Source organism: Tiliqua scincoides, chromosome 8, assembly GCF_035046505.1.
Source record: "Tiliqua scincoides isolate rTilSci1 chromosome 8, rTilSci1.hap2, whole genome shotgun sequence".
In the NCBI taxonomy this organism is placed as follows: domain Eukaryota; kingdom Metazoa; phylum Chordata; class Lepidosauria; order Squamata; family Scincidae; genus Tiliqua; species Tiliqua scincoides.
Genome location: NC_089828.1, coordinates 46,791,535 through 46,816,928, shown reverse-complemented (window position 1 = coordinate 46,816,928; position 25,394 = coordinate 46,791,535). Strand labels below are relative to the sequence as shown.

At 47.9% G+C, this 25,394-nt stretch overlaps 1 protein-coding gene across 3 annotated transcripts in view; it reads left to right on the top strand.

The window, feature by feature from the left end:
- Positions 1 to 21,034, top strand: part of SUPT6H (SPT6 homolog, histone chaperone and transcription elongation factor) — a 38,132-nt gene extending 17,098 nt beyond the window's left edge. For all 3 annotated transcript variants that reach the window (XM_066635690.1, XM_066635691.1, XM_066635689.1), the window contains exons 12-37: positions 379 to 530; positions 952 to 1,050; positions 1,802 to 1,931; positions 2,026 to 2,176; positions 2,725 to 2,879; positions 3,406 to 3,601; positions 4,176 to 4,315; positions 4,401 to 4,518; positions 5,810 to 5,886; positions 7,163 to 7,298; positions 8,135 to 8,272; positions 8,862 to 9,029; positions 10,584 to 10,711; positions 11,002 to 11,209; positions 11,300 to 11,447; positions 11,668 to 11,810; positions 12,241 to 12,381; positions 12,752 to 12,947; positions 13,064 to 13,302; positions 13,395 to 13,508; positions 13,778 to 13,902; positions 14,502 to 14,614; positions 15,353 to 15,430; positions 15,534 to 15,700; positions 17,875 to 18,065; positions 20,055 to 21,034. In XM_066635690.1, the coding sequence (XP_066491787.1) occupies positions 379 to 530; positions 952 to 1,050; positions 1,802 to 1,931; positions 2,026 to 2,176; positions 2,725 to 2,879; positions 3,406 to 3,601; positions 4,176 to 4,315; positions 4,401 to 4,518; positions 5,810 to 5,886; positions 7,163 to 7,298; positions 8,135 to 8,272; positions 8,862 to 9,029; positions 10,584 to 10,711; positions 11,002 to 11,209; positions 11,300 to 11,447; positions 11,668 to 11,810; positions 12,241 to 12,381; positions 12,752 to 12,947; positions 13,064 to 13,302; positions 13,395 to 13,508; positions 13,778 to 13,902; positions 14,502 to 14,614; positions 15,353 to 15,430; positions 15,534 to 15,700; positions 17,875 to 18,065; positions 20,055 to 20,247 (3,844 nt within the window). In that variant the 3' untranslated portion in view covers positions 20,248 to 21,034. The remainder of the gene's footprint in view (positions 1 to 378; positions 531 to 951; positions 1,051 to 1,801; positions 1,932 to 2,025; positions 2,177 to 2,724; positions 2,880 to 3,405; positions 3,602 to 4,175; positions 4,316 to 4,400; positions 4,519 to 5,809; positions 5,887 to 7,162; positions 7,299 to 8,134; positions 8,273 to 8,861; positions 9,030 to 10,583; positions 10,712 to 11,001; positions 11,210 to 11,299; positions 11,448 to 11,667; positions 11,811 to 12,240; positions 12,382 to 12,751; positions 12,948 to 13,063; positions 13,303 to 13,394; positions 13,509 to 13,777; positions 13,903 to 14,501; positions 14,615 to 15,352; positions 15,431 to 15,533; positions 15,701 to 17,874; positions 18,066 to 20,054) is intronic.
- The last annotated feature ends 4,360 nt before the right edge of the window (positions 21,035 to 25,394 follow it).

Genomic DNA, 25,394 nt, shown 5'->3' with positions numbered 1-25,394 from the left:
TCCCTTGTGCTGTTCAACAAAACTGATCCAGACCAGCATTTTATCCTGTTTCAGTGAAGAAAATTGTGGGTGTGGGGTGGGAGGGTGAATTCTCAGATGATTCTTTCAGTGATTCAACTTTCAGCATGTCTTTTCTTCTGCTCCCAGGACTAAATGTGATTCTGTTGTCTTTATTCTTGAAGAGAAAGCCCAACACTGTTGTGGCTTTATGCATTTAAAAATCCTGGTTAGGCTTGTATTTTCTGAGGGGGTTGTCCTTCCATTCTGGGTTACTTCTCCCAGGCTGAAGAGCTCATTTAACATAATTGTTTAAATGCTGTGCAAGAGCTGTGATTTCACCCCGTCCCATGCTGAAACATGCATTTTTTGGTCTTACAGACTGAAGGATGTGCAGTCCATGGATGAACTGAAGGATGTGTATAACCACTTCTTGCTCTATTACGGCCGAGACATTCCCAAGATGCAGAATGCAGCCAAGGCCAACCACAAGAAGCACAAGCGTGTCCGCGAGGATGGGGAAGAGGAGGAAGGTCTGCTTTAGCTCTTGTGATCTACAGCCTGCTTGATTTCATGAGAATCTGCCCCTGGTTCTTCTGATTCAGTAGTAGGCTCAACATGTTTCTGGGAGCCTGATTTTTTGCATAGTGTAGATCTCCATGGTCTGATCTCTATTGGTAACAGCACTGGAACTCTTGGCATCCTCATGGGCTGCTAGAGTGGCAAGCATGGGACTCTGCAAAGAAGAACTTTATTTGCTTGCTCTTTACTTGAAGCTTGTTGCTTCACCCTTTTCTCTCCACCTTTGATTTCCCACCAGAATTTTTAGTGTCACCCTAGAGAGTTGAAATGTTAAGCATTGCCCTTTCCCAAAGAGGGTGATGTGGGACAATTTCTAACTTCGCAGATCATTCTCATTTTCTTTCTGCAAACTCTCTCTTCCTTCCTTTCTAGGTGAAGGAGAAGATGTGGAGGATGAAGAGCAGAAGGGACCAGAACTCAAACAGGCATCTCGGAGGGATATGTATACCATCTGTCAAACAGCCGGTCTAGGTAATGACTTCTGTGTTCACTCCCCCCCCTCCCAGATCTCTGCATTGCATAATCCACAATACAAGAGACAAGATGTTGGGGAACTTGGACTTTTCCCTCAAACACATTTTCTCTTTTGGAATGTTTGGTGGGTAGGTTCTCATGAGTGGGTGTGAATATCTGCTACTAAGCCTGGCAAGGATTGGCTAGTAACCTTGACTGTTCACTGTTTGAGGCTTAAGGAGGACTACATGTAGTTTGCCCTTCAAAAATGGGAGGGCAGGGAATTAGCGTATCACGGTAAGCTGAATTCAGTGCCCCAAAAAATTATATTGTGTTATCTAAATATAAAAAAAACAGAAAAATGGTGCATTTGTCCAATTTTATTTTACATAATTTATTTCACTTTTTCCCCATATGTATGTAATTCTGGTTTTACTAGTTACATGGAGTGGTAAGGAGCAGTTCAGGGCACTGAGGCCTCTAAATCCAACCACTGGAAATCTTGTTGAGTCATCTTTGGTTCCTGAGATTGCAAGAGGCATTGGTGACTCTTATGGTCCTGCAGCCATAAGGCTTAGAAATCTGCTTTTTAATACAGAAGCTGAGATTCCCAGGAAGCTGCACCCAACATTGCATTCTGTGCTTCCACAGCAGTGCAGTATACACACAACCCTGATCAAGAGCTGTTAACTGTGTAGCCTTTGTGTAGTATGTAATGGTCTGGACCAAAGAATGCCCATCTCATTTATTGATGCCTTCTATGCCTTAGATGGCCTAGCAAAGAAATTTGGTCTGACGCCAGAGCAGTTTGGTGAGAATCTGCGTGACAGTTATCAACGCCATGAGACTGAGCAGTTCCCAGCAGAGCCATTGGAACTGGCCAAAGATTACGTGTGCAGGTAAGAGCTGGGAGGAAGCTTGCCCAGCACCAACTTATTAAGCTGGTGGTATCTTGCATGCATACTCAAATGACTTTGCTACTGCACTTTTCAGCCAGTTCCCCACCCCAGAGGCCGTGCTGGAAGGAGCCTGCTACATGGTGGCCCTGCAGATTGCGCGTGAGCCTTTGGTCCGGCAGGTCCTGCGGCAGACATTCCAGGAAAGGGCCAAAATCAACATTGCCCCTACCAAGAAGGGCAAGAAGGTAAAAGTACCTTAGCAGTACTTGGGATGGATAGTGCCGATCACTGGTTTGTGTGTTAATCCTGCTGACAGGGTAAACGACTGCATCGGCACTGAATAATTTCAACCAGGAGAGAGAGAGAGAGAATAAAAATTTATTTTTTTGGTCAAAGAATGAGGCTTCCAGGCAAGTTTGAGTCCCAGCAGCTTGCTTATTCTTGGGATTGTGGTGTTGCTCATGCACAAATACACACCTTGCCCAAAATAAATAAGCCATACCAGCCCAGATTTAACTGCATCCACAAATTTGCCTGAATTTGCATCCAGGAGTTGCTCCAACCCCACCTCAGTCTGGAAGCACAGAAGGACGAAACTGGGGAGAGTTAACTCTAGCTTCCCCTTCTCTATGCTGCTGCTCTGCTGAAACATGCTGGTTTATCTCCTTCATGGAATGCCTGTGCTTGAGATCAAGGAAACGCAAATGCAAGCTTCCAGTAGCTGTTGTGGGGTACCTCTGGCTTTAAGAAGCTGCAGCTCATGCTCTGTCTTCTCCCCTTCTCAAAATGGTAGGATATAGATGAGGCCCACTATGCCTACTCCTTTAAGTACCTGAAGAACAAACCTGTAAAGGAGCTTCGGGATGACCAGTTCATGAAGATATGCTTGGCTGAAGATGAGGGGCTCCTGACTATAGACATCTGTATTGACATGAAGGGCATTGAAGGGTGAGTCTGCTTCAAAAGGGACACTGAGCCATTTCATGGTTCCTTATGTATCCCTGCTTCTAGGAAAAATTGTGGAGAGGATCCTCTTGCCCTTATGACCATGGATAGTTTTAAAAAGACAGTGTGGCACTATGGTATGATCGGTTGGCTTGGTTTCTGTTGTTCTGTCCTGTCTTTCAAAGAGTCTGGGGCACAGTGTAAGCTTTTCCTTCCCCCACCATTGTGTCCTCAGAATAAGCCCTGTGAGGTAGGTTAGTCTGAAAGATGGTGTGGCTGGCCCAAATCCACTCGGTGAGCTTCTTGACTCAGTGGAGATTTGAACTTCAATCTCTTCACTCCTGATTGTGCACTCTAACCACTACACCACCACACTGACCTTATCAATGAGACATGGAAAAGAGTGTTCTGAAAAGACCTTGTATCTCCCCCCTTGTCTAAAATTACTGGTAAGGGGTGTTTGTAGGTACACATTCTCAACAGAGTTGGCCTGAGTGTATTGCTTTTTGCCTCATATTATCCCCTTCAGCTATGGCAGCGACCAGACCTACTTTGAAGAGATCAAGCAATTCTACTATCGTGACGAGTTCAGCCACCAGGTGCAGGAGTGGAACCGGCAGCGCACCCTGGCCATTGAGCGGGCACTTAACCAGTTCCTCTATGTACAGATGGCCAAGGAACTGAAAAACAAGCTGATGGTGGAAGCCAAGGAGTTTGTCATCAAGGTGAGTGGCATCCACCCAATCGTGTTGATGTGTGACTTGGCCTAGTCTCTCTTGGGGAGAGACTGAGGTGAGATTCTGAGGGACAGCTGCATCCAAGAGTAGGCAGAGGCCTGGCCAGACCCAGGAGCCTCAGTGAACCTGTTCTTGGCCACAATTGTAGCTCTTCCTAGCATGATCCTAGGTAGACCTATTGGCATCTGGAGAATCTATATTTGAGTTCCCCTTCGCTTTTTTAAGTTTGTATTGTTTTTTTTAAAGTAAGTTTCTAGTCCTTGGAGCTTAATGAAACCTTGATTTAGAAAGGGGAAGTCTAAAAGCAGCATTATCAACAGTCCAGGAGGTGGGGCCCTTAGCCCTTTCTCTCCATCTTTCTGCCAAAACAGAATGCCAAAGTCATTGAAAACCTATATCTTGTATGCCGAGTAGAATTCTGCAAAGCAGGTGTGTTAGGTTGGTTTGATTTTCATAATATGTGGCTTTAGAATTTGGGGCCAAGCATAGACTGCTGTTGCTGAGTTAGCCCCAAGCAATATTACCAAGGGAGAATCATGTCCTCTTGTCCCTCTTTTGCTAGGCTTGCAGTCGGAAGCTGTACAACTGGCTCAAGGTGGCACCCTACCGTCCAGACCAACAGGTGGAGGAAGATGATGATTTCATGGATGAAAACCAGGGGAAAGGCATCCGGGTGCTGGGCATTGCGTTCTCTTCAGCCAGGTACTTGAATGACACTTCAGTAGTCCTGCATTCAAAGTATCCTCCTGAGTCCATCCATTCCAACAGAACAGCCTTCATTTTGCAGGGACCACCCTGTGTTTTGTGCCTTGGTGAATGGGGAAGGTGAGGTCACGGACTTCCTGCGCCTGCCACATTTCACTAAACGAAGGAATGCCTGGCGGGAGGAGGAGCGAGAGAAGAAGGTGAGGAAGGGGGCAGGAGGAGGGAAGCATTGGCAGGAACTCGCTGCTTCTCATGAGGTGATGTCCAAGGTTGGGCAATTCCTCCATCCACTTGTAGAGGCATCGGACTTCCGCTGAGGGAGTTGTCCTTTGTTGTTTTGTCCTGCTGCCAATGAGGAAGTAGGGCTGCTACTGTGTCTCCAAGACCTGGGGGCTTGATTACTTACTGCTATTGCTTCATCACCAGTTTGCATAGTGTTCTGCAGTGCAGTGCACCAATTTGCAGTGCAGGAGGAAAGGTCTCTAACCTGTGGTCCTTCTTGCTTCTTTGTCCTGAGCAGTGGAAGGGGGGGTCTTAGGCTCCTGTCTGTCGGGTCCCTGCCTGTGTAAGGACAGTAGTCTAAACATGGCTTCCAGGGCCATGTCTACGTGGCTTGCTTCCTCCAGGCTGTCTCCTTCTTCCTCCCATGGGCCTCAGAGTAAGGAGGGGGTTTGCAGCACCCCTCTCCTCAGCAACTTTTCCAACCTCCCAGGGTTCTGTTTTCTTGCAGCCAACCTTCAACCCTCAGCTAGCCCTTTCTCATCCCTGTCCCAATCCTTATATTCCCCTGGCTGGTTCCCCCCTCCTTCCATCCACCTGGCTTGGTGGCCCTTTGGGTCCTAAGCCTTGCCTCCTGCAACCACTTGCCACCCCTTGCTTCTCCTTGTCTGCTCTATCCTCTCTTGGTCAGTACCCAGCCAAGTGCCTGCCAGGCAGGCTTTCCCACAGGTTGGGCAAGTCTAGTCCCAGACACCCTCCTATTACTGAAATCTCTTAGCTGTATTTGGAAATCTGCACCTGGCTTAGGTAGGTGCTTGTCAGCTTGGGTGGAGGGAGTACAAGAAGGGAGGGAGGGGAGGGGAGGTGCGCCAGCAAACATTTAGTGAGGGTATGCTTCCTCAACTGTTAGTACTTCCAGCACTGAGAGACAGTATTCTCTCTTAAGCTGCATGACTGCCCTGCTAGAATCAGAGCCCTGCGCAGCTTCCTTTACAGTACTTCAGAGCTCAGTGACGACAACAACATTGTCAAGCATTCTAGAGCTGCCCCTGTGCAGCAAAGGTAGGGCTCTCACTGTAATTTTTACAGTGAACACAACTGAGAAGGTGACTCTCGCATTGTAAACCTGAAGCCACTATAAGTCCTGCTTCCATGGTGAGAAAGGAGTCACCTGCTGCTGGATATTCTGCTCTGTGTGAGAAGGCACGTTCACTACTAGTCCAATATTCCATTTGGTATTCTCTCAGTGAGACTCTCCTTTCTCTACCCCAGGCCCAGGATATTGAAACACTGAAGAAATTCCTGCTCAGTAAGAAACCCCACGTGGTAACAATTGCAGGAGAGAACAGGTGAGCCTGGTGTGCTGCTGGAGCCCTCTCACATCCCAAGCAGGGAGTTGATGCCACCTCTAGAGCAAGAGCAACATGTTTGCCCAGAATCAAGTCGCAGGCAGGTTAATAAACCAGAGAAATACACTTTTTAATTGCCAGATTTTTCAATTTGAATGGTCTTGCCTCAAACCAAGAGTGCCCTAAATGTGTTCCTTTCAACGTTATGATTTGTAACCATGGTAAATGCACACATTAGTCCCCGATCCCCACCTAAGTATGCCACTAATTGGGCAGCAGGTCAAAGCCACCTGCTTCAAAGCCTCTGGAGAAAAGGGTATCCAAGATTCCTACTGGAGAGACACAGGTGCTTAGAGCCTAATATCCTGCTTTAATCAGGAGCTGCATGGCCAGGTTTCTCATAATCTGTCAATGTTTCCCATTTTTGTTGCTCATCAATCCTCTCTTCTCTATCTTTCCTGGTCCTTCTTGGCTCTTAAGTCTCTTGACCATCCCTTGCTTACCACACTTCCTTCAGTTCCTCTCTTGGTTTTACTACTGGCAGTTTCCTCTTTACTAAGACAGCGAGCCAGAAACTCCATCATGGCCTGTTCCAGCACAGGAGCCCCACCTGCAAGCACTAAACAGTACCAACCCAGACTAAGCCCTTGTGTTAGGCAGCAGAATATAATCTGAAGTGAAACCAATTCAAAATTGGGTCCTGACTTATAGTTTAATATATTTAATTTAATAATTGGGATGGGGATGATGTGTGAATGGAGGCCCTCTAGTTTTATTCTGGTGACCAGCAAGGTAAAACTTTTATAAACATTGCCGTAACATTTGCATTTTCTAACATTTTTGAAACATTCAGGGTGCCTCTTTCAAAAGTGGTACCATGCTGAAACACAGCATTGTGATAAGTTGAATTGCCCCAGGCATACATGCATTCTGCTGGCTATCACCACCCACCCCACCCCCAAATAACAAACCCCTTGCAAGGCAACAGTTAACAAAAATATTGCACTTTGCCTTTGTGGAGCAGGAAGTGAGAAGGCAGAGTCTCACTGGCTACTAGAAACAGTAGCTGGCTGCCAGTCCCAGCCAGAGCTTGTATATGAACAAATGCTTCAAGCAAGAGCAGGCTGCCTGAAGCACTGGTGTCCTTTGGGTAAAGAGGGATCATAAGGGTTGGGAATTGCATGCGTAGTGGGTGGGAGACTGTAGAAGATGTGCTTGCATGGTTGAGTGGCAAGGTCTTGGCTATGTCCTTCATGCACATTCTCTGCCCTCTCAGGGATGCTCAGATGCTGATGGAGGACGTAAAGCGTATTGCCCATGAACTGGACCAAGGGCAGCAGCTCTCCTCCATTGGGGTGGAGCTGGTGGATAACGAGTTGGCCACTCTCTACATGAATAGCAAGAAGTCGGAGGTGAGTGGCTGATTCTATATTTGGTTCTGCATGAAGTCCCTTCTCCCTTGCACACCAGAAAAGAAACTGGGATTGGCTGCTTCTTTCACTGCTGTCCACTCTCACTTGCTTTTGGCTGAACGGACAAAGCTTCCTTATTGAGTCAGATTCTTGGTCTGTCTAGCTCAAGATTGTCGGTCCTGACTGGCAGTAGCTCACTGTGCCTTGGATATTCTTTCTCAGCACTACATAGCGATGCTGCCAGGGATTGAACCTGGGTCTGTCTGCTTGTGGAGCAAGTGCTCTACCCCAGGCTACAGCCCCTCCTTGCCTATGAAGTCTTCTGTGGCTTGGGTGCATGAAGACCACCTCCATTTGTCAGTCCATTTGTCAGTTCCACGATATTTATCAGTCCTATCCCTGCATTAGTAGAGAGTTGCATTTTGTGCTGCGAAGTGAGGTCAAATCAAAAGGGGTTCTTGGTGACTCTTTGGCATAATTTGAACTCCCTCTAAAACCCAAACCTGAATGTCTCCTAGAAGCAACACATAAGGCCTTTATATTAGGACAAGCATTTTATGACTCGCTCGCACTCTCTGTTCCCTTCATTGTTATGGCCCAAACTGTCATTAAGAGAGCTAGTATGAAAAATTCAAATAAGAATGCAAATTGGCATTGGCTCTGAGTAGGAACAAAATTAACATGCAAGGAGAATGGTAAGCACAATGCCATTATTTTTCTTTAGCAGGCTTGGGAGTTGTGGTTGACAAACTTGTTTTACCCTCCTTTAAGGCACTTTGCAAGCAGCAGTGCCACAGGAATATACTCTGCTGACTCTCGGCACTCTTTTTTGGTAGAATGAATTCCGGGACTATCCCCCTGTCCTACGCCAAGCTGTCTCCCTTGCTCGCCGCATACAGGATCCACTGATTGAGTTTGCTCAAGTCTGCAGCTCTGATGAGGACATACTGTGCCTCAAGCTCCATCCTTTGCAGGTAACTCCACCTTTTAGGGAATAGCTTCCTATTTATAAAGCTGTGTTTTCCTGTGCTGGTGAAGAGTTTGATACTGGGTGAAGAACTCGGCATCTTCATACTCTCTATTTTCATTTAAAAAGCAAGTTTCTAGCCCTTATGACTGTGAGAATTTCAAACTGTACTCTGTGCCTGTTGAAATCTCAGAAGCCAGTGATTGGGGACTTGCACTGGGATTGAAGGTGGAGAAGGGGGCAGCAATTCAGTGCATAGCCCTCCTTTGCTTCAGATTACTAACAGGCAGTATAAAGGTATGCACAATGTGTAAGATGTAATTTGCATCTCTGGTTTGCGGAATTGGGGGTGTGTGTGATGGCATGATGTGTTTTGTTTTAAATGGAGTACAATATAGGCAGCAGTGCAGGAAGTTTTTGGGTGCACCTAGCATGCTGTCTCCTAGTTCTTTGCTGTGTTTACCTTGAACCTTTGTACTGTAGTGTCTAGGAATCGTTTTCCTGAAGGAGCTTTGGCCCTGCGCATGGGCCAGTCAGAGATGGCTGCTCCTGCCTTGTGCATTTCTGCTGCATAGTAGTTTTCTGTGTTTGGCCAGGAGCATGTGGTGAAAGAAGAGCTGCTGAACGCCTTGTACTGTGAATTCATCAACCGTGTGAATGAGGTGGGAGTGGATGTCAATCGTGCCATCGCCCACCCGCACAGCCAGGCCCTTCTGCAGTATGTCTGTGGCCTGGGTCCCCGCAAGGGCACACACCTGCTGAAGGTAAAGCCTTTCCCACCTATTCCTGCTGTAGAGGCATAGAAGTAGTGAAGACGTGCCTAAAAGTACCAGGCACTGCATATGGGCATGATCCCTTTTTACCCTTGTGATATCCCTGTGAACTTGAGAGGGCAGCTGGCTCAGGGTTGTCCAGTGAACTTTCTGTGATAAATGCCTTTCAATATATGGACCTTGGAATCTGCTGCTTGAAGTGGCTACCATGTTGTGTTTCATGGAAGGATCAGTCAGACTTAGAAATCACAGTATAGTAAGAATTCAGTTCTGGACCTTACTATTTATATTCATTTGGGTGCAAGATGAGTGGCAGTTAGTCAGAACTTATGGGTTTGAACCTTCTGCATGGACCCCTTTTTGTCCTAGGTGGCTATGGTGTTCTCAGCCACTGCTTCTAGTCTGTTTTTCAGCCCAAAAAAGTGTTCAAAGTGGTTTACAAACCAAAATAAATAAAAAGAGAGTTCCCCATCCTGAAGGGACTTGAAGTCTTTTAAAAAAAAAAAAAAAGACACAACAGACTTCAGAAAACATCCCCTGGAAAAAATACTTCAGGAAAAGCAGTATACAGGTGGAGCCTATTTATCCACGTTAGTTCCATTCCGTGACTCGGCGTGATTAACAAAAAAATGCGTTGTGCTAAATTCCATAGTTACGAAAATATGCTGCAGCCCAACACTTCCGGATGGAAGGAAACTAAGGCAGATGTTATCAATCCCCTCTGTATTCAGCCATCCCAGTCACAGGTGGGATGCTGACCTTTTGAGAGTCTAGTCCTATGCGTTTCTACTCAGAAGTAAGCCCCATTCTAGTCAGTGGGGATTACTCCCAGAAAAGTGTGGAGAGGATTGTAGCCCTGCTGGGCTGTTTTGTTTCCGTAGGCTGGAGCACGGAGAGCTTGCAACGTGGGGGGGTGGGGGAATTCAGCAAACACTCCCGGGGTTTTTGAAATCAATCCCCTCTGTTGCTACCACAGCTGCCTGTGAGAGAGAGAGAGAGAGAGCGCTCCACCTTGCTGCACGTGCTCTGGCTGCAGAGGTTTTCCCACCACCCCCTTCCCCTCTTCAGCCTCTTTGCTGGCTCAGGTGCTCCAGGAGTCTTACTGTTCCTTAGCAAGGGGAGCATCTTCCATGGCTCCAGGGCTGTTTCCCTGCCTGTGCCAGGCAGAGCCTTTTTGCAGTGTTTTGGGCTGCCTGGAAAAGGATGGAGATGCCAGCTCAGGGCAAAGGAGGCAAAGGTGTGTGTGACTTTCAGTTCCCCCCCTCCCCGATTCGTGATGAGACAAATCTGCAGATAAACAATCCATGGATAAATAAGCTGCACCTGTATAATTAAACAAACACTTTGCTGGACAAAACAGACATAGTTGTTTCCCCCCTGCTAAATGTATAGGTTCCATGACTTTCAAAAGTGCTTCTTTCCCGTTAGCAAGGTATGTGCCTTGCCTCTGCACAGCTTTGGCAGTGCACCTCAGTACACTCAGTACAGTACACACAGTAACCTCAACTAGGCATGTATCCACATGTTCCTCTCCTCTTCATGCAGATCCTGAAACAGAACAATACACGGCTGGAGAACCGGACCCAGCTTGTCACCATGTGCCATATGGGGCCCAAGGTTTTCATCAATTGTGCCGGGTTCATCAAGATAGACACTGCATCGCTGGGTGACAGGTTAGTTGTTGCCAGATTTTGAAAGGCTGGTGCTTAGACATGTTCAACTTTTATGTCCTAGCTAAGGAGGCTTGTGAAGCCCTCCTTCTGATTCGTGTTTGAGAACCAGACGGTATTTGCTCTCTGCTCCTTTGTAGAAGGGCCAAGGAGTAGTAGAGTCGCACAATAGTATTGCAACTTAGGTGGCTGAGCTGCAACAAATAAAATATTCTAGTAGCCGCAGGCAGCTGTCTTGGCTGGCTTTCCAAGTCCTTTGTTTTCATTTGATTCCTGCTCTTTAATGATTTTAGCACGGATTCTTACATTGAAGTCCTGGATGGGTCCAGGGTCCACCCAGAGACTTATGAATGGGCTAGGAAAATGGCCGTTGATGCCTTGGAGTATGATGAGTCGGCAGAAGACGCCAACCCCGCTGGTGCCCTGGAGGAGATCCTGGAAAATCCAGAGCGCCTGAAAGACCTGGATCTTGATGCCTTTGCTGAAGAGCTAGAGAGACAGGTCAGCAGAAATGACTGTGAAGGCTCAGGAGAATGTTGCCAGTCTTAGCCAGCAGCCTCCGTTTCACTACTGCTGCTTTCTCACTCACAGGGTTATGGCGATAAGCACATTACCCTGTATGACATCCGAGCTGAGCTGAGCTGCCGCTACAAGGACCTGAGGAGCCAGTACCGCTCCCCCAACTCCGAGGAGGTCTTTAACATGCTGACCAAAGAAACGCCTGAGACGTTCTATATAGGTAGGCCTCATCTTGGTGAGAAGCCCAATGGAGGGAAAAGGGATGTGACAGGAGGGTCCTTGCAGTTCTCATGCTTATTGCCAGCGGAGGAGAATATGTGGCCCTGGGTGCTTCTGTATTGATGAAAATGTGGGCAACGGAGCAGAGGCTTGCAAAGCTCTTGCATCCAAGAGGTGGTTCTTTCCATAAAATGTATCCTCCTGATCCCACCTGCCTGCAGGTAAACTGATAATCTGCAATGTGACGGGAATAGCCCACCGGCGGCCGCAAGGGGAAAGCTATGACCAAGCAATCAGGAATGATGAGACAGGCTTGTGGCAATGTCCCTTCTGTCAGCAGGACAACTTCCCCGAGCTCAGCGAGGTAACGAATTTGTTTGTGCCAAATGCTGCCTCTGAGTGTTTGCAGTGCACATGGGTGACCTCCACTTTATGTGAAGCCTGACGGACTTCTTCCTCCTTCCCTCCCTTATCCTCAAGCTCGAGAAAGTTGTGACTGATGTTTGGCGTGATGGGTTGACAGCTCTGTTGCATTGTGGACATCTAGCATGCTGCACACACAGTTGCATTCTCTTGTAGCCTTGAAACTTGCTAGTGGAGAGTTTGTTTCCCAGCAGTTCTTAAACCTTGGGAACGCATCACAAACCAGTGTTGCCTCCCTCCCTCCCCCCCGTTTACTGGGTCAGGCCGCTAAAGACAAGTACAAGGCAGCCAAGAATCCTTTCCATCTTGGTTAACCAGAGTCCCTGTTTTGCAACTTGCTGTTCTTACTATGATTTGCCTGTTCATTTCAGGTCTGGAACCACTTTGACAGCGGTTCCTGTCCTGGCCAGGCCATTGGGGTCAAGACGCGGCTGGACAATGGTGTTACTGGCTTTATTCCAACCAAATTCCTAAGTGACAAGGTGGTTAAGCGACCAGAGGAAAGAGTCAAGGTAGGCCTATGTGGAGGCATGCTGTTCTCCATGTTTGACAGTCCAGGGACTGAGTCGTTCTTGTCCAGTCTTTATCAACAGTGGTGAATAACATCAGTGGTAACTTAACCCACAGTGTGCTTGTCACCATCTAGTAAGCCAATTGTCTATATCGTCCTGCCAAATGGTGATAATTTAAAAAAAAAAAAAGCCTCATTTGTTCCAGGTTTTCTGGGAGCAGTAGCATCCTCCCAACTTGGCAGGACAATACAAGCGCAGAGCTTGCCAAAGAATGACACACACATTGTGGTTGTCAACATATAGCAAATGGCCATTTGTATTTACCCGACATTCTTGTTCCCACTGACTCCTCTCTTTTACCCCTGCCCAGGTGGGGATGACTGTTCACTGCAGGATCATGAAGATAGACATTGAGAAGTTCAGTGCTGACCTGACCTGTCGTACATCAGATTTGATGGACAAAAGCAATGAGTGGAAACTTCCCAAGGACACGTACTACGATATTAATGCAGAGGCAGCCGACCATAAGCAGGATGAAGAGTTTAAGAGGAAACAACAGCGCACAAGTGAGTTCCTGCCAAGGCCATTCCAGTGGAGGTCTGGCCTCCACAGAGAGGGTGCATATGAAACTGCAGTTAAAAGGGTCTGTGCATGTTAATGCCCTGCTTGTATATTCCCACAGCATACATCAAGCGTGTGATTGCCCACCCATCCTTCCACAACATCAACTTCAAGCAGGCTGAGAAGATGATGGAGACCATGGACCAAGGTGATGTCATCATCCGCCCCAGCAGCAAAGGGGAGAACCATCTGACAGTCACCTGGAAAGTATCTGACAACATCTACCAGCATGTGGATGTGCGTGAGGAGGGCAAGGAGAATGCCTTCAGCCTGGGTGCCACGCTCTGGATCAACACGGAAGTCAGTATGAGTGTTGAAAGTGAGGTGGGGAAGGGGGTGTGGGGAAATCTTCCTTGACCTGATCTGTTACCTCTTCCCATTTTCCTTCGAAGGAGTTTGAGGACCTGGATGAAATAGTTGCCCGCTATGTCCAGCCAATGGCATCTTTTGCTAGAGATTTGCTCAGCCATAAGTACTACCAGGATTGCAATGCTGGAGACAAGAAGGTGAGTGTGGTGAAGGGACTGCTAAGCAGGGCCAAGGGGCAGGCAACAAAGGAAAGTGTCAGCTGGGTGAAAGGCTATGTGAGTATAAGACCTACTCTTACTTTTTGCTTACTTTTACCGCAAGTCTAACAGACTGAGTGCACTTGCTCTTGATAGAGCAGCCAGTCTGCCATAGATTGCAGTGCAGGGGAGGGGTTCATGTGTGCAGTTCCACTCACAGTGCAAAGTGGGCATCTGGCAGAAATCTCACATGTTTCTCCATCTCCTAGAAACTGGAAGAGCTTCTGATCAAAACCAAGAAAGAAAAGCCCAACTTCATCCCATATTTCATCTGTGCCTGCAAAGAATTTCCTGGCAAGTTCCTGCTGGGATACCAGCCACGAGGCAAGCCAAGGTGGGTGTACCTGTTGTGGACTGGTCAGTGCAGAATTTGACACACAGTTGCTGTTGCCATTGGCAGTTGAGTCTCCTCCTGCCCCAGGACTTCTGTGCTACTCTGGCCCCTTACAAACTGTGGTCAGAAGTAAAAGTTGCCTGCCGTGAAGCTGAGCCTGGAGGGAGGGGAGAAAATGGTCAGAGGCAAGGATGAATTTTTAAAGAGTTGATGGAAGAGGCGGACTGTGTAAAGCTGATATGCAGAATCTGCAGTCCAGCTTCAGGAACACGGTGCATCTGGCCAAAGATGTGACATGGCAGTGTGTACCTTTTTGTTGGTACTTGCGCACATGCATGAGTTTCCCATTGGCATCTAATTCAGGACCATTAACTGTCACCAGTTAGTCTTGCAAAGACGCTTTTCAGAGTTCTTTCTCTGTCTTGCATTGCTAGTGTTTCTGCCACATTAATTTGAATAGCCAATCAAGGAGGGCGGTCATCATGGGCATTCAGATGCTATACCTGTGTGTGTTTGGTTTTGTGTTTGCACCTCTTCTTCTAGAAGTCTGAATGGTAATGGGTACGAGTCATGTCAGACACAATGTTCTCTCCCCACAGGATTGAGTATGTGACGGTGACGCCTGATGGGTTTCGGTATCGTAACCACATCTTCCCCACAGTCAATAGGTTGTTCCGGTGGTTCAAAGATCACTATCAGGACCCTGTGCCAGGTAACACCCAATTCCTTGATGATTGGGGGGGGGGTGTATGATCATATAATTTGACTCACCGTGGTTCTGATCCCACATCAGAAGGTCTTCAGAACACCTCTCGGAGGCTTTGGAAAGGCAGTTCCAGCATCTGCATTCCTCAGATAACCTCTTGGATGTAACTGGAAGCTGCTTCTGGTCGTGTCCAGGGGGTTGTTTGAGGGCCTTCTGCAGACCCCATTATCCACAGAAATCAGTATCTGTGGGGGATCTGCGAATGGATCCCCATGGATACCAGGTGCCCACTGTAGTGGTTTTAGCGCAAGTCAGCTCCTCCCCATCTTGGGCCCTGTGTCAGTTATGTTTGCAGATGCAGATGGGCCAGCCCAGCAGCAATGGTGGAGGCATATCTTGATTTTTCCACTGGTAGAAGGTGGCTGTCAGCAGGAGCTGGTGTCAGCTCCAGTTGTGTTTTAAGCACCCTGAATCATGCGCAGAGAGGGAGATGGTGCAGTGCTTGCTTGGATTTGCTTCTGTTTGTTCCAGCCTTCCCTTATGTGGTAATGATTTGACCACCACCATTTCTCAGCCTTTTTCTTATGTCTGGTGTCTCTTCCTAGCTTGTAAATCTGAGGGTAGGGTTGTAAGGCTCCTAATGTTTTTTTAGGTGTTTAATATATTTGTTTTTTTTCCGACCTGTGTGTGTGTTTCAGAACTGACTTTGCTCTGATGTGTTCTGCTCTTCTCTCCCTTCACCAGGGATCACCCCCAGCAGTAGTAGCAGGACCAGGACTCCAGCCTCTATCAATGCTACCCCTGCGAATATCAATCTGGCAGGTGAGTCCCAAGCTCCCTTTCTCCCCTCTCAGAGCAGGCAGTCACCTTACAGATGTGCCTTACATCTCTCTTCTCTCCCCCCAACCCTGCTTTTGCTTTACAGATCTAACCCGAGCAGTGAATGCCCTGCCACAGAACATGACCTCTCAGATGTTCAGTGCCATTGCTGCAGTGACCGGCCAGGGGCAGAATGCCAATGCCACACCTGCGCAGTGGGCCTCCAGCCAGTACGGCTATGGGGGCAGTGGCGGTGGGAGCAGTGCTTATCATGTAAGTGGGTGGAAAGGGGAGGTCTCCTATTATGTTGTGTGGATCTCTTGGAGAGGTGTGTGTGTGTGTGTGTGTGTGTGTGTGTGGAGTCCCCAGCTTGACAGGCTGTGCCTCATCCTTGCACCTGCAGGCCACTGGGAAATTGCACTCTAGGCTCAAACATGGGGGTCAAGTAGTTGGCAGTTCTGATTCCATAGTTCCCACTTCATGGCTTGACTCCTTGCCTGCAGAGAGGGGGCCAAGAAATGGTCTGAGAAAACATGACTATCTGAGACTGAACCAGGCTTGGCCAGATCTGTGTCTGGATACAAGACTGTCTTGGAACACCATTAACAAGAGAGTAGGTATTTCTTGCCAGCCTTTGATAACCAAGGGTAAAGTGCCCCTCAACATGGAGGTTCAGCAATTGTGGCTAAGATTGCGTGGCCAGCCATCCAAGTCTTGTTTTTCAAGCCCCTTACTCCTGTCAGCATTGCAGCATCCTCTGGAGGGGAATCCCGCCATCTCCATTGTGTTGTTGCAACCATTGTCTGTTAGTTCAAACTCCTTGTTCCATTTGTCCTTGAAGACTGTTTGCAAGTCAGCAACTTTGCAAAGTAGATGAAAGGAGAACCAGCAGGAGGCTGGTCAATTGTGTGCCCCCCCCCCAGGAATGTGTTCGGGGGCGTAGAGAACACAACTAAGCTGCCAGCGAGAGGGCTTAGCAACAGAAGAATTTGCTGAGCTGACAAGCTGGACTTGACGTCTGAGCCGGCTAATCACTGGACAAGCCCAAAGTGTAAGGAAGGAGCCCCATCATCCATTCCGGCCAGCCTCCTCACACATGCAGCTCCATCTGCAGAGTGCCATGTAGCATTGGGAGTGACTCGCCGTATCCCCAGGACCTTGTTCCTTTCTGACAGGATACTATCCAGAGCTGGCTATCCTCTGCGTAGGAGGAGCAGGTGCAAAAGGGGCATTGCTTGTGCAAAAAGAACGTTGTCTTTTCCATGATGGTGGGTTATCATTTGACCTGATTCAGTTCAATTTTTGGGTAGGGTACAGGAGAGTCTTGCCTGTGTTCTGTTCCAACTTATTCCCACTCTGACAGAGGAAAAAGATGGCATAGATTCAATGGGAGTTGTGTATTTAGGGTTACATGAAGTGCAGTCAAGAAATGAGGTGATCTGGCTACATGCAGCCTGTCTGGCCCTTTGGGATTGAGGCTCATTTTGTCTGTGGAGCTGCTACTTTTGGACAGTTCTTTGCACTGTCTCACTCCCATGATGGCAGTTGCTGGCTGGCCCCCTGCATGAATTCATCCACCTGTCTGATACTACAGAACTGCTGAGTGTGCCTTGGCAGGAGGGTTCACCAGGAGGTCCTGTTCAGTTGTCTTTGTACCCACCCTGCAGTCTTAGCACTACTTTCAAGTCTCCGTCGACTTCCTGCTGACCAAGAAAAGGACATTGGGCTTAGCAGTTCCCTTGGGTGCAGTAGGCAGACCTGCTCTCTGGATCTACTTGCTTCCTCTTGTTGCAAAGCGCTTGCTACACATTTGTGCTCTTCTCCTCAGAGTGCTGGTGGAATTCCTTCTATCTTCTCAAGTTCTCCATTACTACTAGAGATGTTTGAAAATGGTGTTGCCTTACTCAGAAGTAAACTAGTTGTGTTCAGTAAGACTTGGGCTGTAAACCTATCTTACTCACCAGAAATAACCTAGCAGTAGAGGTATTTTTTTTTGTCTTTTTCCTAGCAGTTGTCGTCACCCTGAAGCCAAATCTTGTGACTGGGAGGGTTTTCCTCTCCAGAAGAGTTTTAAAGATGCCCCCCCCAGCCTTGCTTCCTACTGGAACAGGGGTTAACCCTTTGCTGTCTGTTGACCAGAAAGGAACCCCACAGCTAGTCCACCTTTCCAATCTTGAGTAATAAGCTCTTACTTTAAGAGCAGTAAGAGTGCATTTCCAACTGGATCAGCCCATCTAGTCCAGCATTCGTTGCTAGAATTTCAGAAACCAACTGGCACTAGATGGCCTGGTAATGGGTTGCAATCTCTCTTCTGCTCGGTCCTGCTCCGCTACTGCTTGTGGAGTTTTCTATTTCTATGGAATTGTGACTGACACACATAGTGAGTTCTGGCTGCATGTTCGACTTGGATTTGCAGTTGTCTGTGATCCTCTCTTTCATTTCATCAGGTCTTCACAACTCCAGCTCAGCAACCAGTGGCCACCCCTCTGTTGACTCCAAGCTACTCCTACACGACGCCCAGCCAACCAATCACGACACCCCAGTATCATCAGCTTCAGGCCAGCACCACACCCCAATCCACCCAGTCCCAGCCACAGTCCCAGCCTTCTTCCAGTTCTGGACAAAGGCAGCAACCAAAGTGAGTGCAAGGCCTTTCATTGAAGGGAAAATGAGTATAGAGTTGTTCTAGGAAAGGGCGGTTCTTTCCTCCAGCCAGAGTTGGGGGGGCCTATCACAGTTAGGGGGCTATTAATCCAGTATACAGATGTGTGCCACTTAGGGGATACACACTCTGATCCCCAGGGTGTCCAAAGTTTTTGGCAGGAGGGCCACATCATCTCTCTGACACTGTGTCGGCGGCCAGGGAAAAAAAATAATTTACATTTAAAATTTGAATAAATTTACGTAAGTTTACATAAATGAATATATTAAAGATGAACTTATATGAATGAATGAAGGTCTTGCAATAGCTCAAGGCCTTGCACAAAGCAAGGCTGTCCTTTCCTTTGCTGCTGCTAATGCATCACAGTCGTGAAACAGCAAGCAGTGGAGGAAGCCCTCATCCCACAGCTCACATGAGAGGTCAAACAGTCGCCTTCATGCTGAGAGCAGTTGCATTGTGCCAGTGCGGGCTCCAACAAATCTCTGAAGGGCCAGAGGCTCATTGGAGACTGGGGGCTCCCTGAAGGCCGCATTGAGAGGCCTTGAGGGCCGCAAGTGGCCCCAGGGCCGGGGTTTGGGCACCCCTGGATTAGATCATTAAGTGAACATTCAGTTCTATCTATTGCCTTTGTTGTGTAAACATACAGTCCCTGCCAGACACTAGCTGGCTGCCCAGCTACTGGAGGTAGATTGCCTCTTCTTTGTATTAAGAGCCTCTTTGTTGTGTAAACAGATGCTCTGCTGCAGGCTATGGGAGTTGTGATTGTCTCATTAAGAGCATCTTTATTGTACTTTGACCATATATGCGGTCTGTCATTAAGCGAACGGTTGTTAAGCGGTGCATGCCTGTATATATTTATTTAAAAGGTGCTTCTAACTTAGTATGCCAGTGAAGTTTTAAAACTTGATAGTTTTTAAGAACTTGGACAAACTATTTGTGGCAGGCACCAACTTGGAAGAGGAACTTCCTCCTGTGTGATGTTGGGAGTGCCTCTTTGTGGTGGTGCCCTTCCAAAATAGTGCCTCCATGATATAAAACTCCAAATATGCTGGCTGAATTCAAAACTAATATTTTTAGCCATCTGCATAGCCTTTGCAGCATCCGCAACTAATGACAAGAGTTCCCCACTGAGGAGCAGCCCTAGTTACTGGCTTTGCTGGCCTGTCTGAATCAAAAGTCAACACTTAAGAAGGATGAGCTTCCAGTACCAAGAGTGAAGGGGAAGCCCCCCCCCCCCCAAAAAAATAAGGTGTCGGGAAATGTAACCTGTTTAGAAATTTTACCCTTTGGCCTGCATCTGATTATCTGGTCCATGAAAATTGATGCCACAGCAAATGTGTGTACCACAAAAGTGTCACATCTTTACCTTCTGCCAGTGGAGACCTTTTCTCTTGATCCAAATACATGGAGAAGGCTGGCTGTGACTTCCAGTGGTGCAGGAATGCTACTCTATACATGCTCCAAATAACATTCTACTTGGTAACCTTCTGAGTAGAATGTTATTTGGAGCAGCATGTATAGAGTAGCGTTCCTACACCATTGGAAATCACAGCCTTCTTTACCTTCTTCTAGACCTGAGGCTTGGCACTGAATGTGGGCTTAGTGGCCAAGCCCTAGAGAACCCTGGCTCAGATGCAAGCCCTGGGCATAGCTCTTTTGAGAACCATGCTGATGTCTGTTGAAGGGCCTAGCCAGGGAAGAAGTCATTTCCAGATTCTGGATAGTATTTAAAGGCTTCCTTGAGGCAAGCACTTTTTATAGCTAGGAAGGCTCTGTGGCTGTCGTTGATGGCCAAGAACCACTTCTGACACCAGCAGGTCCCAGCATACCCTGCTCTACACAACGCTTCATGAGATCGGGGCGTTTTAAGACAGTGCTCCTTTTGGAGGTAGCCTTGCTGAATAGCGCAGTCCTGCTGAATGGTTTGTGTTACTGGCATTAACCTGCCTGTATGTGTTTGCCCAGATCCAGCAGCTCCCACACAGCCATCGACTGGGGCAAGATGGCCGAGCAGTGGCTCCAGGAGAAGGAGGCTGAGCGCCGGGCAAAGCAGAAACAGCGGCTGACACCTCGCCCTTCACCAAGCCCCATGATTGAGAGCACACCCATGTCTGTTGCTGGAGACGCCACACCGCTGCTTGACGAGATGGATCGGTAGTCCTCCCGCCCTCGTCTCCCGCAGGAGGGAGAGAGCCAACAGAAACCAGCTCTTCTTCCTTAGCCACACTGCTCTGTATTTTTTGTTCTTTTTACATTGAATGCAAAGGCGCACCAGGGACGCTAGGCAGTGCCCTTGGGGTGGCGTGGAAACTGGAGGCCATGTATACACTGGCAGTGGAGGATGTCTTTGCTGCCTGGCAGGGCGGCGTTCAGACTGACCACATCTTTTGTTCATTGAGTGGTGCTTCGCTCCCACAGCTGGTTTTGGCAGACCAGCCTGTCCTGAAGAGCAGATGTTTTCTTTAACTCGGCCTGAGTTCTGGTCGCTGCCTGGCCTTCCAACTGTGCAGAAGTTGAAGTTTCAAGGAGAAGAGGTTATAGGAGAGGCAGCCAGGCCAGAGCAGTCTGTCTGTTGCTACTCTATGCTCAGTGTCCGTATTGCATATATAAAGGGCTTTGCTTGATGAGCCCCTCTGCCACGCCAGAGGACCTTGGTTGGAGGGGAACGTCGCCTCCACCATCAGCTCACTTTCTCTGGCACTCTTCGTGACAATATTTATTCATTGGTTGTATTACTTAAAAAAGAAAAAGAGAACCCCAGGCTGCAAAGCTGAACCCTGGGCAACCACAGCTTTTGTGAGCAAGCTGTGAAGTGCTGTGAGAGTCTCTCTGGCAGTTGTGGTGGCTTGAATGCCAAGTAGTCCATCGCCACCCCACCTCTTTCCTGCTGCCCCCCTCTGTCTCCCTATAACAGCAAAGAGGGAATAAATAGTGTTTCTACTCAACCCTAGTCAAGGTTTTCTCTGCTAGCCAAAGAGGCAGACCGCAGCGGGGGGGGGGGGGGGTTGCGCGCTGGCTGATTGCCATGACTCAGAATTCAGGTTCTGTCAGGGCCAGTTGGTGAGCCTTTGTTCAGGTTTGTCATGTGCTGCATTCTGGGCTGTGGTCACACAAGTTGGTTCCTCCTGCCTGAGGATCCTCAGAGGTTCTGAACAGCTCGCAGCACTGAATGCAGCTTCTTAAGGGGAAGGATTTTGTCATATTATGGGGTGAAAAAGCTGGATTTATAATTTTTTACCTTCCCTTAACACCAGAGATACATTCAGGCCAGGCATACTTCAAGAAGCAGACCCTTTGTGCTTGGGCTTCAAGCAGCTGTGCACAGTACATTAAAGGAGAAGGGCCTTCACCACTGGTAACATAGGACTGGGTAGTTCTGGATTCTGCCCCCTTGCCAGCATGAGGTTTTGTAGTGGGGTGGGTTGCAAGGCTACTCAGGGCTCACTGTTCCTCCCTTGCTCTGGTGGAACCTGCCAGCTGTGGGTTTCCCCTTCTCAGTAAAACCCTGCTCTTGGGATTCTGTGTGTGGCTGCTCCTGGGCCAGAGGATTTGAGCAAAGTACAATTATTGGCAACTATTCCTTCTTACTCATTTGTGTTGAGCTCCAGTGGCTGCACATGTCCTCATTTGCACTTCATGCGGGGAGAACTCTTAACCATTTTCAGAACTCTTTGAACCTTTAAACCTAGCTTTCCTTTCGGGTGTGTATTTGTAATGCTTTTAGCACATGGGTGCACAATTACAAAGGACTTTGTGTTGCCCATCTTCCAAGGAGGTGACCCTTTTAGGCTTTGTATAAGTAGGGCTCTGGCCTTAAATCCTTGCCTGGTCATTTTAAATCCAGGTCATTTTACTGGCTCAGTGCATCAAGTGGGAGCGGAGATTTGCATGTGCTTTCCCAGACCTAGCACAGTTCCCTACTCTCAGCTTGTTGCATCCCTACACAGATGACTCTGATTTAAATTTTTCTATGCAGATTAGTTAGTGATCCTGAAACATAGGATGGGCTTCTCTGAAGGCAACTAAATTTTACCTTAAACCAGTTATACCACCTTGAAAAGTTTTCCTTTTGGAGCAAAGTATGCCTCTAGTATTAAAAGAAAAAGTTGAGCTCTACCCAGATGTTCCTTGAGAAGTCATAACTAGAAGGCTGCATGAGTGCATTTCATGCAGAAAATCTGGTGTTTAATCCCTGGTAGTATCTCAGTGGTAAGACCCCTCTTTCTCAAAAACCCTTTTCTGTCTGAAACCCTGGAGAACTGCTTCCAGTGTGTGTAGGCAATACTGGGCTAGATGACCTGGTTAGGTGGAAGGCAGTATCATATGTTCTCCTGGGTACTCAGAGACTTCTTAACTATGATAGCTGGGAGCATCATCAGATGACCCCAACCACTTGTGTGGTTTCTTTTTCTATGGCTGTTCCCCACAGAATCTGTACCATATCTGAAGAAGTGTGTCAGTCTGAGGGTTAAAGCCCATCAGCAGAATTAGCCTTGCCTATTGGAGCAAAGATATATCAGAATCAGAAGTTTCTCTATCCTCCTGTGGGAGCAAATCCCTCCCACTCCCAGGGTTTCAGTGGCATCCACTTTAATTGGAAGAAAAGCATAGGGAGTGAGAAATGTATTGGAGAGTTAGTTGTACATTTGTCAGTGGACTCATGGGGACCATTTTGTGACAAAAAGGCCAACTACATGATCATGGTTAGGGCTTTTAGATGTTTTAAATGTTTTCCAAGCCATGCGGGAGCTGCTGAAAGCAACTTTTACATCACTAAGTTTAAAGAGCTCCAAAGCTTTGGCGCTTTGGGAAATGCTTTGTTCCTTGAATCCTGCCAGTATGGGCTTGCACAAGGAGTGGGGGGAGGGCACAGACCCCTGTACACCCAATATCTTTAATTGCCTTGGCAACACTACATGTTCAGCTTCTTTGCTCAGTAGGAAAAGGTCATTGGACTTAAATGGGGGGGGGGGGGTTGTCCTGAAGGTGGGTGCTCAGGTGGAAGAATATTTGCCCTGCACACATGCCAGGGAATCTGCTGACTTTGCTGGTGTAAAGGAACATTGGAACATGTTTCTGTGATGTCTACCCTTAGGACACAACAGGAAAGGGAGGTTATGTGGGTTGTCGTAGTTTCAGTTGGGTGGAGAGGAATGGGTTTTGTGAGTGCAATGAAGTCTGCTACCCAGCAGAAGCTGCACTTCTGCAGCTGGTGTCCTGCGCTGACTTTAAAGAGAAGCCGATTTGAAGCACAGTCTAGTATAGGAAAGAGATTAAGGCCTGATCCACGCATTACATAGAGTAAGATGGTAGGCTGTGATGGGAGTATTCCAGCCTAGTCCACGGCAGACTGCAGGTGGAGGGTCATATTTTTGAAACATCCCCCAAGCAAGATGCTCTTTTCCCTCTCACATAACACCAGAACCAGGGGACATCCACGAAAGTTGAGTGTTGGGAGAGTTAGGACAGACAAAAGAAAATATTTCTTTACTCAGCGTCTAATTAGTTTGTGGAACTCCTTGCCACAGGATGTAGTGATGGCATCTTGCCTAGATGCCTTTTAAGAGGAGATTGAACAAATTTCTGGAGGAACGGGTTACAAGTCATAGTAGGTATGTGCAAGCTCTTGGTTTTAGAGGCAGGTTGCCTCTGATTGCCAGATGCAGGGGAGGCACCAGGACGCAGATTGTGTCTGTTGCCTTGTGTGCTCCCTGGGGCATTTGGTGGGCCACTGTGAGATACAGGAAACTGGACTAGATGGGCCTTTGGCCTGATCCAGCAGGGCTCTTATGTTCAAAACAAAAAGACACACACCCCTCGCTACGTGTAGTAATCCAGCAAATTTGGGAAGGGGGCTGTGCTAGTCCTTTCCTCCAGTGTGTTCATTTGCTTTCTGCAGGAAGGTTTTGTATAGGCAAACTTCTAAAATAGGACCTCAGCTGCCCTTTGAAGTGGAGCAGTCCAGAATTCCACTACCTTATCGTACCCACCTCACTCATGTGGTGGGTAAATCATGATCACGTTGAGGTGAGTTTAAGCTAAGTCTAGCTCTTTTGTACCGTATCCCTGCCATTCCACAGCATATGCTGTGGTATGTTTTGATGCGAGTTCATTGTAAGCCTAATTGCAGCACAGAAGTGTAGGTTCTGGAAAGGCAAGTCAGAAGAATGTCAGTATGAGATGCACCAATAGGGCAAAAAAGCAGTGAGAGGTAGGATAAGCAGGGCTCTGGGCAACAAGTCAGAAAAATGGAGGTCACAGGATGTTTATTTTAAAATATCAAAACAATGAGCCAGATCTTTGGCTGCAGATCTCAAGTTTAACTTCTCTCTTGGGGACAGTACGGCCACAGAGGCAGGGAAGCTGAGCTGTAGGGAAAGGGTGAACTCCAGTGCAGAAAGGAGGCATTGAGTGTAGGATTCAGCAGCCTGCCCCTCTCAACCACCCTTCTTTTTTTTTTTTTAGTTTCCAATTGGTCAGTGGTAAGAAGTTAAGTTTACAACGGCTGGCATGGAGGCAGGAGCACTGCGAATGCCCACAAACACTGGAAGCAGAATAAATTGTGCAAAATAGAAACCGAGATGTGCTAATTGGCATAATTTAAGCAGCAGGCATGTGCGTGTACAAGTATGTTCATCCCAGGGCTGAACTGAGGGCCCCGTGTCGGCATGCTTGGCCTATACCTGTGTCATCCCAGTAGCCCTGCCCTCTTTCAAGGTGGGTTGATAGCAAGTAGACTTCAGCTCTTAGAAGGCTCCTTGCTGATGGGATTTCCCCCTCCCCATGGGTTTGGGGGCAGAACGGGTTAGTTAGGAAGGTCTTTGGGATTGAAGTGGTTTACTTGTTTATTGCAAGGGCCCAAAAGAGGCGCCCTGGGATGGTTGTCCCTATCCCCACCCTGCCACCCACCCTACTGTCAGCTAGCCTGTTGCTGCTCTTTCTGCTGAACAGTTCTCCTTCTGCTCTTCCTCTCCCGCTTCCGCTTCTTCTGGAAAGGTTGGGCAGGAGGGGGGCTGGCTACCTCTTTCTGTGGGGTGGGCGTTTTGCTCTCTGTCTGAGCCGTGCGTTCTCCAAACTGCAAGCTGGCAGGGTCGTCGCCAAGAATGGCATTGAACGGATCGTCCTCTCTCGGGTCTGGTAGTCCAACAGGTGCTTGGAGGTCTATCTTCCCTAGTTCTTCTGCATCCAGATGCTTGGGGGAGAGAGTGGCTTCCTCTTCGCCGGGGTATTGAAGGGCTGCTCCACCAACCTTTCGCTGTGCTTTCTTGTTTTTCTTCTTCAAACCTTTCCCCTTTTTCTCTTTCC